Source organism: Nyctibius grandis, chromosome 6, assembly GCF_013368605.1.
Source record: "Nyctibius grandis isolate bNycGra1 chromosome 6, bNycGra1.pri, whole genome shotgun sequence".
Taxonomy (NCBI): Eukaryota; Metazoa; Chordata; class Aves; order Nyctibiiformes; family Nyctibiidae; genus Nyctibius; species Nyctibius grandis.
This window is the reverse complement of record NC_090663.1, coordinates 138903-151509: the sequence shown is the minus strand read 5'-3', so window position 1 is coordinate 151509 and position 12607 is coordinate 138903. Positions and strand designations below refer to the sequence as shown.

Sequence of the window (12607 nt, the reverse complement as noted above, 5' to 3'; positions counted from 1 at the left end):
GCCTCAAATTTTGGTTTCTGAGACTAGGCAAGTACAGGCCACAAACCACAGACTGCTGTCAGTGGTGCAGAAAAGCTGCAAGCAGGGTGGTGAGGAAGTCAGACAGATAAAGCAGGCAGTAATGCTGAGCTGCCCTCACCCTGCAGGAGCAGGTTCAGCAGGGTGTCTGAACAGGCATAAAACTGGGCTTTTGGAAGCCCAGAACGCTGCCCTCCTGCAAGCAGCACTACCATGATGATGCTGATTTGCTCACCTCCATAACCGGTCTCACTGCCTGACTCCCCAGCTCAGGAAGGGGTTTGTAGCGAGTGCCAAGCCAGCTGCAATGCCCCGGCTGGCTCCTGCACAGGGACAGCTCACCACAGCTGGAGCTGCGGCACAGCACCATCCTCCCAGCCCGCTGCTGCTTGGATGCCCTCCTCCTTACAGAGGCACACAGGCTGTGCCCGTGGGACTGCTCTGCAAGCCCACACGGCAAGTACGGGGGGTGAGGGAGGGGAGTTAGCTCTCTGGAGCTTCTGCCCAGTGCTTGCACAGATACTAGCCTGGTTTTCAGTGCAGGCAGAGAACAGCTGCCCCTGGCAGGGCAGGAGCTGAGGTGGGGAGGTGTCACTGGGCTTCCTGGGGGCCAAGCACCCGCAGCGGTTTGTGTTCTTCTTTGTTCTGACAAGCTGTTCCAAAATAAAGTTACCCACCATAACGTTCACTTACTGCCTGGAGTTCATCACGTGTGCTGCACGCGGCAATCCCAGCGCTGACCTGTACTTCCCGAGAAACAGCTGCAGTTGTCTGAGGGCGTGATGCCAACACCACGCTCCCTGGGGGGCTGCTACAGCAGAGCCATCAGAGCCATCTCCTGTCCCCGGGATCCCAGCTCAGTGACAGGCCCTGCCAGCCACCCAGGGCATGAACCTGCTCCTCCCATGCCCTGGCAGCACTCCGTGCCTGGCAGGAGGCTGCATCTCGGGCAGCTGCTTGGGGTAAGACGTCGAGGGCAGGTACCCTGAGGACAGGGCAGACGCCCTTGCAGGCACAGGGATGTGGGTTTGTTAGGTTGTGCGAGCTGGTGGCTAACCCCTGCCTCTCTAACCAGCTCACAGCATGAGGAACTGGGGAAGGACCAGCAGCAAAGGGCAGGAATGCACATACAAGTGGCCCAGCCTGGGGCGTGCAAACCAGACAGCAGCAGGAAAATGACAAAATCCGGCAGACTGGGAAGGGGGGGAAACGACAACGGGGGATTAGCTTGACTGCACTGGTGATGCAGGTGGAAACCACTTTGGTGACCACATCCTAAATACCAAACTGGGGTACAAAGGCAACAAAACACCTTGCCGATGGGAAGGGGTAAACACAGAGGGGCTTGGGATTTATTGCCGATAGAAGGAAGCTGCTAAAGGGGAAATTTAGGAAGAGGGAAAGGGGACTATAAGGGGAAGCAAATCACAAAATTGGGGCTGTCTGGGGGTCCCCGTTGAAAAGCCCTCGCCCGGATCACCACAGCGCGAAGCAGGGCAATAACCGTGCAGTTGCTCTGACCAACCCCTGACAGCTGGAGGGAACTTGGGTGCTTTCCCTAACGTCAGCGTGAGAACGGATATCCTGGCAGAACAGTTGTCTCACGCCTGCACCACGCTAGGCCCTAAAGGGGAGGAGGCAGCAGTTATAAAAAGCCATATCTCTCAGATCAGTAAACAGAAAAAGGCAGCCCCAGGGGGAAAAGGTTGGTTGGGCTTTGAGCAGCTCCCAAGTCTTTTTCTCCTGGTAAAAACCACCACCTGGCCTACAGAGACCAAGAGTTCTGCTTCTGTTGCATCCCAGCTGCGGCTGCTAGCCCGGTACTCCGACATTTCTCAGCTACCTGGGGCGTGGGCTTTTAGCAGAGGTGTGCAGAGGCACACAGGCTGTCCTCACGAGGAAGTCTGGTATCTAAAGGACTCCCATACACCACCCAAGCTGGCCCACAGCACCTGCGCTGGGCAGAAGTGAACAAAGCTGCTCCTCCAGGACCACTTCTGCACTGTAAGAACAGGGGCAGAGCGAGCAGCCAAGCATCAGCCCTGCAGCCCCAAGCACCTCAGCAATGCCTCGTTCAGGACTGGCTGCCAGGACGCCCTTTTCCAAGTACATGAACTGCTGTGAGCTGGTTAGAGAGGCAGGGGTTCCAAGTACAGACTGGCAGGGGGGTGGAACTAGGTGGTCTTTAAGGTCCCTTCCAACCCAAACCAGTCTGTGACTCTGTGAAGGCAGACAGAAGAAATCCTAACCTAGGATTAACAGAATCCAGAAAGATCATCTCCTGGTCCTAAGCCAGGGTTCATTGCAGACTTTTGCTTTGGCAACAGGAAGGCTGTGACCAGCCCAAGGCTCACTCTGCATTTACCTTATTTCTTACATTTTCCCAAAGCATCTATTACACCCCGAAACGCTGCCAGGAAGGAGGTAAGGTGAAGCACAGAGCAGCAGCCTGAGCAAGACGACTCAGGTCACAACACTGAGTCACGAAAGAACGGACTGTCCTGATGAGCAGAGCCCGAGAGCCTTCCCCACCACACGTGCTCCTCGGTCACATGGGGAGGTGCACACGCAAACCAGGCCACGCGTGGGAGTGTTCCTCCTGTCTCGCGCGCTTACATCTTAGTCCCAGGTCGGCTGTTACGAGAGGCGACGTCATTGCTGAAGCAAGGGAAACAAATACCCTTTCCTCCCAGCCAGGAGGAGTGCAGGGCTCTGCGGGGACCACTGTTCCGGCACCAACACTGGAGCATTTTCCTTCCTCACCGTCACCCTCCTCAGCGAAAGCTGGGTCAGCAGCTTCGTGTGCCCACCCCGCTCAGCTCCGCGGGACGGAGCGGACACGGTGCACTGAGGTACACTGACCGCAGTGACGGAGATGTGCAAACACCCACGGCCGTATAGAAGGGAGAGCCCCGGGGCTCTGCTCCTGGGAGGCCACTCTCCATCGTTTAGGTCTTGGAGCCTCACACTGGAGTCACGAGCAAGGACTAGCGGCAGATGGCCTGGGCATCTGCTAAGCGATGCCCAGAGCCCTTCTCTGGAGCAGGTAGAACTGCTCTTGGGATGCGTACATGGAGCCCACAGACAGGGACACAAGCGCAGGACCACCCAGCAGCCAACCACGCGCAGATGCCTGCTGCTCGTGCCTCTCATCCCAGGCAGGAACCGCCTCAGCCTCCCTCACATTCCGAAAAACCCCGAGGCTTTTTCCTTTCTCCTGTAGCAAAACCCCAGTGGGGAAGAGGACCCAGCACAGGAGAAGAGCCACAAACTGGTCCTGGCTACAGCTGCACTGTCTTGGTACAGGACTGAGACTGCCCCCTGCACCCTGGGCATCAGACAAACGCCCAGTCAGAGCTCACTGCCTTGTCACCATCTCACCAGTCTGGGGACCTGAACCTGGCTCCCTGGGGCTGAGCTGGGGCTGCAGAAGTCGTGCTTAGTCCTCTGCACAGGTACATCACAGCGCTGCTTGTCAGCTGGCTGTTTTGCTGCTGTCTGTACCAAGGCTGGTAAACCTGCAGAAATCACCAGTAGCCCCATCCAGACCCAGGGACAGCCACTGCCAGGGTGCCTGCTCTATCCCCGCACAGAAGGGACACAGAATCTCTCAAAACCATTATCAGCACCAAAAGCACAACCTGTTTTTCCCCTGTACAGGTTTCTGCCAGAGGCTGGCCACGCAGCAACCACAGACAAACCCTGGCCCCAGACCACACCGCAGGGATCGCAGTTTTTGCCATTAAAGCCAGTGGGATCCAGACTGGGCTGTCCCAGGCCTTTCAAGAGCAGCTGGGAGCGGGGGGAAATCAACAGAGCAATCAGGCTGGGGCAGGAGAGACCCTGTGACTAACCAACAGTCACTGAGCTGCAGCAGAGCTGGAGCCTGGTCCTGCCCAGCCTTATGCTCGGAGGAGACCTGCATGTTTTCAAGCCACCACAACACTGCGTGCCCCGATCAGCACATAAAGGTATCTGCAAGCCCAACTCTCACACCCCTTAATCCCCTGGCATCAGGACACCCCAGCCACAGCTGTACCTAATGCACGCTTTTCTTCATGGCTTCCTCTTAGCTCAGTGGCTGTCAGACATGCGAACACGGCTCAGACAGGCTGCCCTGCTCCGCAGCGCTGCGCCAGCACCTCCCCTTCCCTGTGCCTGACGGCCCAGTCACGCCACAGGCAAACGTTTCATTCTAAGACGTACAGACTTTAATATTAAAATAATTCTGTATAAAAATACTTCTGGAGACTGATGGCAAGCAGCCTTCCGTGCACCGCCACGGCCATCCCAGCCCTGCAGCCTGGTCAGAGGGAGCCAGGACAGCGCCAGAGCAGCGGGTGCAGGGCGACGCAGCCAGCCCTCCCGCGGAGCCGGCCCCAGAGCCGCAGAGCACGCCGGCACCCGCGCAGGCACAGCTCCCCTGCTTGCGCTGTGCAAAACGCCTCCAGGGAACCGCAGCCCCAGTGAGCAAGAGGGGCTCTGCCTGAGCCGAGCAGTCCTCAGCCCCAAGCCACCCCCGGGACCCCCGGGGGACAGCGCTGGCACTGCCGGGGCCCCCCAGTCCTCCGGGGCAGGCACAGGGCAGCAGCACGCTATATCTCTCCCAAGTCCTCGTAGACAGGTGACAAGCTGCACTCATCCACGCACTGCTCCTGCACGCGCTGGGGCTTCACCACCCGGCTGTACAGCACCGCCACGTTGTTGTTGTTGCTGCTGTTGAGGCCGGGTTTGACGGCCGCCTTCTCGGGAGCGCGGTTGCCCCGCCGCTTGCCAGGGTCCCCGCTCCTCTCGCCGCCTTTAGGGACAAAGGCCGCTGGGGGCTTGGGGGCAGGCACCGGCTTGGGGCCCTTGGCCTTGGCCTGGAAGGCAGGAACCGAGTAGTCATCCGTGCTGGGGTCGTAGGGGTACTCGTAGCCGTCACCGCCATCGTGGCCCTGGGTGCGCCAGGCCTCGCCCGTGGGCCGCGCTTCGTCGTAGATGCGGGTGGCGGGGGGCGGCGGGCGGGGGGCGCGGCCCTCGGGCTCGTCGTAGATGTGCTCCCTCCGCCCGGGCGCCGCGGGGACCTGCCCACGCCCCTCCGCCCGCCCCTGCTCATACGGGTACGGCGGCACCGTCGGCCACAGCTTCGTCTCGTCCGGGGCACCGCCGGGCGCCCTGGCCCCGCTCGCGGGCTTGCTGTCTATGGGGTCCGAGTACAGCGGGTCCGGCCGGGGACGGAAGCCCTTCACCGAGTCCAGGGGCTCCGAGTACAGGCTGGACAGGTCCTCGGCCGGCGGCACGGTGTGGGGCACCTTTGGCAGAGGGGAGCGCGGGGGCGTGCTCGGGGCCACGGGCCTGGCCTGGGGCACGGGGAGCTCCGGCAGGGTCCGGGTCTTCAGCAGAGAAGCGGCGTCTCTCTCCTCTGCTGCTGCACCGGGCCTGGGCGCCAGCCCCGCTTTGGGTGCCAGGGCGTCGTCCCCCTCCGTGGGCAGCTCCAGGCTCAGGCAGTCGGCCAGGGCCTGGCGGATCAGCACCACGCTGGGGCTGTCCGGGTCCAGCGAGTCGCAGCTTCGACGGTTCTCCTCCACCTGCGCTTTCTGCTCCTGAATGGAGGCTTCCACCAGCCGGAAGATCTCGTGGCCCTGCTTGGTCTCGAAGGTGAAGTTCCCCGGGCCAGAGTCGCAGCGCCTGCCAGCTTCAAAGGAGAACATCACCTGCGGGGAAGCAGAAGGGTCACACCCTGCCCCGCGCCGGCCAGCCCCGCACCCCGTGCAGGCTGTGCGTCCTGCTGAAGGGTGCGCGGCCGCGGCGCTGACCCCGCACCCTTCACCCAACACCTGCTCCTCCCGCTCCCCACAGCCCAGCGAGCACCGCCCCGGGGCACGCCGCGCTCAGCGCCCGGGCAGGGGCAGGCTGCGCTGCCTGGCAGCCCCGAACGAGCTCTGGAATTGGAGCAGGAAGCACAGTTGAGGGGACATCCCTGAAAGATGCCCCAGGGCCAGAGCCGCCCTGCCGGAGACCTGCCTGACCAGGGGGGATTTTCTGCCTCTCTGGTGCTGTCACACGCAGCAGCAGCCTCTGGGGTTGCTGCAGAAGCGTCTGGGGCCGGACTTCCTTTTGTGGGTCCTCGTTGCCAAACACAAGCACAGCCAACCCCTCACCGCTCGGGGGGTGCAGCTGCCTGCTCCTCACTCCACGGCTTCATCCTGCCCCAGGCACAGACCCCAGATGCCTCCCCAGGAGCCGCTCAGCTTCCACCTCCGTTCTGGTGAAGCGCTGCAGAACGCGCCATCAGCAGAGTGCAGCCGACAGCGTCACGGGGACACCACTTCCTCCCACCCAGCGCGGCAGGTACCTCCTGCGCTCAGGGACCAGCGAGACAGATCAGGGACCTGCTGCTGGAGGACACTGCAGAGGGGACAGACCCGCACGGGTCAGCCAGGCTAAGAGCAGCAGGCCCCATAAGGTGAACACATCTAGGGTGACCGGTGCCTCAAACAGCCCCTCGGGAGGGATGCACTGAACCCAGGGCAGAGCCAGGACTGCAGGGAGCCAAGGTCCCCGGAGGCTGGGGAGAAGCAGCACAGAAGGACACATCTGCCCACGGAACGGGCTGGGGAGCGCTGGGACGGAGAACGGGGCAAGCCAGCCGCGGGGAGGTCCGGCACAGGGGCTGCGGTGGGAACGGGGAAGGACCACAGAGAGGGGCTCTGCAGAGCCATGCCCTCGGCGGGGATGGCTATCCTGCCAGCCCACGCTCCTGTGTGGTGACATGGGCGGGATCACAGATGCCCCTGGGGACCCTGCTGCGGTCGCGAGGGCTGTGGCAGTTCTGGCATCTGGCAGGGCCCACGGCACGGCTGCCACCAGGCACATCAGCCCCTTCCCCTTCGGCAAGGGGAAGCCTGCGGGGAACCGGCCTCAGCGCGCGGCACGCGGGGTCCCCCACCTTGTCCCGGCCGTATCTCCGGAGCAGCCGGTAGGGCCAGACGTAGAGGACCTCGTTTGTCCGTGGGTCCTTCAGGACGAGGCTGTCACGCTCAGCCTTGAGCACGTAGGTGCCGCGCAGCTCGCACCGCTCCGCCGCCTCGGTCCGTTGCACCGTCACCCAGAAGGTGTTCACTGCAGGGACAGGGATGCTCAGCAGAGGAAGCCGCGTCCCCAGCTCCAGGCGAGGCCTCGTCCTGTCCACCGGAGCCCCGGCAATGGGGCGGCAGCAGGACAGGCCCCGCAGAAGGTGGCCCAAAGCCAGGGCAGCGGCAGGTCCCACCTTCGTCTCTCGAGTAGTAGATGGAGTTCACAGCCATCTCCAGGGCGGGCGCCTCCTCGCCGGCCTCTCTGCCACGCTGCACGGCCGCGCCAGCACTGCTGGGGCCATTTCCCTGACGAGGGAGAGCAGATCAGCCCCAGCCCCTCTTCCCACATCAGCCCCTGGGTCCCCTTGCAGCCCCTGCCCGCCCAGCCCTGCGTCGCCTGCGCCCCGCCACCGTCCCCGAGGGCCCCACGCAGCCTGGCCACCCTGCAACCTTGGCCAGCCCTCCCCTGCCCAGAGCCAGCGACAGACCCCAACCCCACCCCAGGCCGACGTGGACGCGGATGAGCAGGGCCAGGCAGCACAGGAGGGGCTTCCCTGCAGCTCCCGGCCCGACCCTGGGCCCCAGCCGGGCTGTGCCTTGGACAGGGTGCAGAAAGCAGCAGTTTCTCTCCACAGCCCTCCCCTCCAGACCCTGCCCCAGCGCAGCACGAGCCAGCACGAGGCATCCCACGTGCCCCCTCCCCTGCTGCTTGTCCGACGGCTGTGGCACGGCCACGCAGGTGCCCTGGTGCCGAGGCAGAGAGCAGCTCTGCTTCCTCACCGACACGCTCCAGCGCAGGCGACGCCAGCGCCCGAAGCATCGCCTGGGCCCAGGCGGTACAAGCAGGGGAGGGGGCTGATGGGACGACCCAGTGACGCGAGGGTCCGTGTCCTGCCTTGGCACAGGCAAGAAGGCGGTGCCGTCGGCGCCAGTACAGCGTGCAGGAGGGAAGCAAGAGCTTCTATTTTAGCGCGTGCAGAACTGAAAGTGCAACGCACACACTCTGCCAGCAGCCATGTCCCTGCAGCAGGGTCCCCTGAGGGCCTGGGGGGAAGGCACCCTCCGTGCTGCCGCCAAATAGCAAAGGTCCTCCTCCTCCTCCTCCAGGGAAGCCCCTCGCAAAGCAAAGGCTCGCAGACGCCCTGCAAGAGCGGCTCCAGCAGCCTTCGCACTGCTGCGGGAGAGCCGGACCCTGTTTCTGCACCCAGAGCTGGACCCTGTTTCTGCACCCAGAGCCGGACCCTGTTTCTCAGGGTCACGCCGGACCGGGCTGCAGCAGAGCGTACGTCTCGCAGAAGGCAAACTGCCACAGCTCCAGCTTAAAACCCACCCACGTGAGCTCCTTCACAAGAGGCAAGGCCCAAAAAGGGCCATCAGGCCCCCTTGTTTGGCTCCTAAATAGAACACGGACTGCTAACCCCCAGTGTCCTTAGAGCGGACAGCAGCGGCTCCTGCTCAGCTGAGGCATCTAACGCAGCAGGGCTCCAGCCTGGGATCAGGCAGTCAAGGGCCAGCGGATCTGCCAGAGCCCTTTAGGGCTCCGTTTGACTGCACTTCCCCTCGTCTTCAAGAGAAAAAGAAATTCTGTTTGAGCTCCAAACGCTCTCTGGCCCAGTCCCCAAGCTACTTGGCCCTGCTTACCCTCTGGCAGCAACGACCAACAGGACACAAACCCCTGCTCTCCCTGCGGACGACCAGCAATCACACCTGAGGATCTTCAGCTTTCTGCAGAGAGGCCACGTGCAGCTCCTGTGCCTCTCGCTCCAGGCCAGGCCTTTCTAGAACACGTGCCACCCCTGCAGACTTTGCTCCACGCTTCCTAAACTGTCAGCTTGCTTCTGGACCCCAGCACGCGACTGACAGCTGCCGTGTGCAGGGAGGTGTGAGCAACCCCTGCTTCGAGCAGATGGTCCCCTGCCTTGCCACCCCTGCGCCACTCCAAAGGCACGTGCTGCGTCCCTAGCTCAGCCCTGCAAGCCATTCACAGGACAAACACTGCCACACTGCACCAGACACATGGACATGGAGGAATTTCCAGCACCACGCCAGTGCCTCTTGGCCTGGTCAGCTGGGCACTTGCTGCAGAGACACGTTTGGCTCGACAGCAGGGTGCAGGGAGACACAAGCAGAGACAAAAAAGGGCTTGAGGTAAATCATACCCCACAAACACCCAGGTCCTGTGGGAAGATCCTGGGATCACCAGCTGTGCAGCCAGCTGTCCTGCGAGGCAGCCCTGCCCAGCACTCAAAGCCTGCAACCAGCTACAGCACAACCCAGCGCTGTGCAAACATGTCCCAGGGGGGAGAGCAGGGGACCGAGGGGCAGGGCAGGCGTGGGCTGCTCCCGCAGTGTGGGTGACAGCACTTGTCGGCCACCAGCTCCAGGGAGGGCTGCAGAACTGCTGCGGGGCGCAGGTAGGGGACGGGGGAGCCGGAGGGCTGTGCTGCAGGCCCAGCACTGATGGGGTGCTCCCAGCAGGCAGGAGCGAGCCCCAGGGCTGGGCGAGGGGTTGCGCTGGCCCTGCAGCTGCCGGTGCTGCCGCCCAGGAGCCAGGTGGGCCCCATAGCCAGGTGGCCCCGGAGCCAGGCACTGCAACGCTCTCGGGGCTCCGCTTCCGCCGCTGCTGCGGCAGGAAAGGCAGCGGGGCTGGGCCAAGAGGAAACGCTCCGCAGCCGTCACCCGGCCCCCGCCAGGACCCTGGAGGGCGCGAGGACGGGCTCCACACTGGGGGAGAAGAGCCCGACGTGAAATTTGGAGCTGCAACCAAGCATTACCGACAGCGTGCCGAGGAGTCCCGTAACCCACCGGGCTGCTGGCACGGCAGGAGCTATCGAGAGGGGACCCGAGCCCCAGGGCCGGGTGCTCTGACGTCCTGGGAAGACTCACACATGCCCCAGGGTCTCCCCCCCGCACCGCCCGGCCCTCCTGCTGCGGGGGACGGGGTCGCACCCCCACCCCCCCCACCCATGCCCCGATGCCTGCTCCCACCCCCCCAGGCTGCCTCCAGCCGCCCTCCCCCGGGGGAGGCCGCGGCCAGCCGCCCGGGTGCCCCTCCGCCCGCCCCGGGGCTCACCGGGAAGGCGATCTCGCACAGCTTCGCCACCCACTCCTCGCTCTGCTGCCGGTCGGCCGCCAAGAGGTAGCTCCTGTCGCTGGTCTCCAGGCGGAACACGGCCGTGCCGGCGCGGGGGCCGCTCTCGGGCACGGGGGCCACGCTGGTGCAGTCGGCCAGGCGCACCACGGTGCGGGCCAGCCGCCCGGTGCCCAGCCGCTCGGGCCGCGCCGCCGGCTCCTTGCACTCGAAGAACTCCAGGCGGGCGACGCCGTGCTGGCTGGCGGGGTACAGCGCGAACCAGCTCCGCTTCCACCTCTGCAAGGCACCGCGTCAGGCCGGGCCGGGCCGGGGGGACGCGCCCGCGGTGCCCCGTCGGGCCGGCAGCTCACCGGGGGCGGCCCCCGCCACCGCCAAGCGGCGGCGACCGGCCCCCAGCGCCCGCCGGCCCCCCCGCGCCCAGACGGTCCCGCCGAGCCCCGGCGGGGAGGGGTGGGCGCGGGAGCCCTCGGCCGCCGCCGGGCCGGGCACGGGGCCGGGGCCAGGAGCCGACAAAGCTCCGGCGCCACTTCCCCAGTGGCCGGGCAGCGCCCGCGGCCCGGCAGCGCGTCCAGCCGGGGCGGCCGCGGGCAGCGGGGACGGCGGGCCCGGCCCGGGCGGCGGCGCGGAGACCGCCAGGGCCCCGGGAGGGAGGAAGAGAGCCGCCCGGCTCGGCTCGGCTCGGCCCGGCAGGTCCCGTCCCCCGCCCGGCTCGGCTCGGCTCGGCTCGACCCAGCCCCGTCCCCCGCCCGCCCGCCCGCCCGGCTCGTCCCGGCTCGGCTCGACCCGTCCCCGGGCGCCCACCTTGGTGCCGAACTTGTGGCTGTGCTGCACGAGCAGCGGCCCCTCCTTGGCCGGCGGCTCCATCCCGCGCTGCGCCGCCGGGGCCCAGCGCGCGCTTCCGCCCGCCGCCGGGGCGGGGCCGGGGCGCGGGGGCGGGGCCTGGGGGGGCGCGGGGGCCGGGGGGCAGGAGGGGGGCTCTGAGCGCGCACGTGCGTGCGTGGTGCGCGTGTGCGTGTTCCCGTGTGCCCCCACGCGCCGGCCGCGTGCGCTCGGCACCGCGCCGGTACCGCGCGTGCACGGTGCCGCCCCCTGCCGCCGTCCCCGCGGCCCCGGTGCCCGGCGCGTGCCGCCCCCCCCGCCCAGGACCCCCGGAAGGACCCTCGGTCCCGGCGGGGCCCCCGTGGCTCCGGCCCGTGTCCCGGCAGCCGCGTCCCCCGGCTCACGGCGCAGCGCCCGGTGCCGCGCTGGCTCCGCCGGGAGCCCCCTCGGCCCAGCTGGCACCGGGGTGCGCGGAGGCACGGCCCGCGCTCGGGACGGGGCGGGAGCCGGATCGTCCCCACGGCGGAGCCGTCCCCGCGGGGCTGCGCGGTGCCGGCCCCGGGGCTGAGGCTTTGGGTGCTCTGGGCTCTCCCTGCTCTGCGCAGCCCCGTCCACGCCGTGTGCTGCGCTTTGGGCAGACCCCGCCCGCCCGCGGGGCACCCTGGTGGCCCCTGCCCTTGCCAGGTCACGGCTGGGCAGGAGCTCTTGGCCCCACGGCTCGGACACGGTCACTCAGCTTCCCATTAACCTGCGAAGGGAACAGGGAGATGCCACAGCCCCTGATTTCCTCGGGCTCTGGTGCCCATCCCCCCGTGCACGCCATGCCTGTGGGTTCGGTGAAATGGCTGCAGGGGTGGCAGCTACCGGGAGGGCACCTGGCAGTGCCCCTGCGCTCGCCCGGCTCCGTCCTGCACACTCGCATGGTGACAGAGCTGTGTCCTTGCTCCCCGGGGTGGGATGCCCTTTGCTGCGGAACACACGCCCGCCTTGCAGTGAGTCTGACAGACGGGAAAAGCGGTCAGAGAAAGCGCAGAGCGATGCGTGACATCAGGCGCGGTCCTGCGTGCAGGCAGGTACCAGCGACTGTGCGGCTGCAGGGTGGGGAACTGATGACGTGGCAGCACTTCTGCAAACCAGAACCGGTGGCACGGAGGATCACGAGCCAAACGTGCGTCAGCAGCTCAGAGCAGTGTGACAAAAGGCAAACAGCGGCCCGACGTACGCGGGCAGGTGGGTCACACGCAAGGCACGGGAGACAGCCCTGATGGCACGGGCCTGGCAAGCCCAAGAGGCCGCACACCGTGGGCCCCGCGTGGGAAAGGTGCCGGCTCAGTGATGAACACGGGGGATAACGACCCCCGACCACCGGGAGCAGCTCTGGGGCCTGGGGCTGCGGGTCCCCGGGAAGCTGCAAAGGCGGGAGAAGTGACTGCCCGCCGCCCGCACCGGGAGAGCTCCCGCAGCCGGGGGTGCCGTGGGAGCAGCGTGGGGCACCCGGCTCGGCCCCGGGGCCAGCGAGCGGCGGTGGCTGCACCGGGGCGCCGGGACCGCGGGGAGCGCGGGCCGGCACCGGGCTGCGGGCCGGGACCGGGAGCTTTGCCCAGGGGTAAGCGGGGTC

At 66.2% G+C, this 12607-nt stretch overlaps 1 protein-coding gene across 1 annotated transcript; it reads right to left on the bottom strand.

Annotated features, from left to right (window-relative positions):
- Positions 1 to 4308: 4308 nt before the first annotated feature.
- Positions 4309 to 11050, bottom strand: DOK1 (docking protein 1). The gene is made up of 5 exons (XM_068403827.1): positions 10972 to 11050; positions 10150 to 10446; positions 7271 to 7382; positions 6950 to 7122; positions 4309 to 5714 (listed from the first exon to the last, which is right to left on the bottom strand). The coding sequence occupies exons 1-5, from the start codon at positions 11032 to 11034 to the stop codon at positions 4614 to 4616; spliced, it is 1746 nt and encodes a 581-aa protein (XP_068259928.1). The 5' UTR covers positions 11035 to 11050; the 3' UTR covers positions 4309 to 4613.
- Positions 11051 to 12607: the final 1557 nt, after the last annotated feature.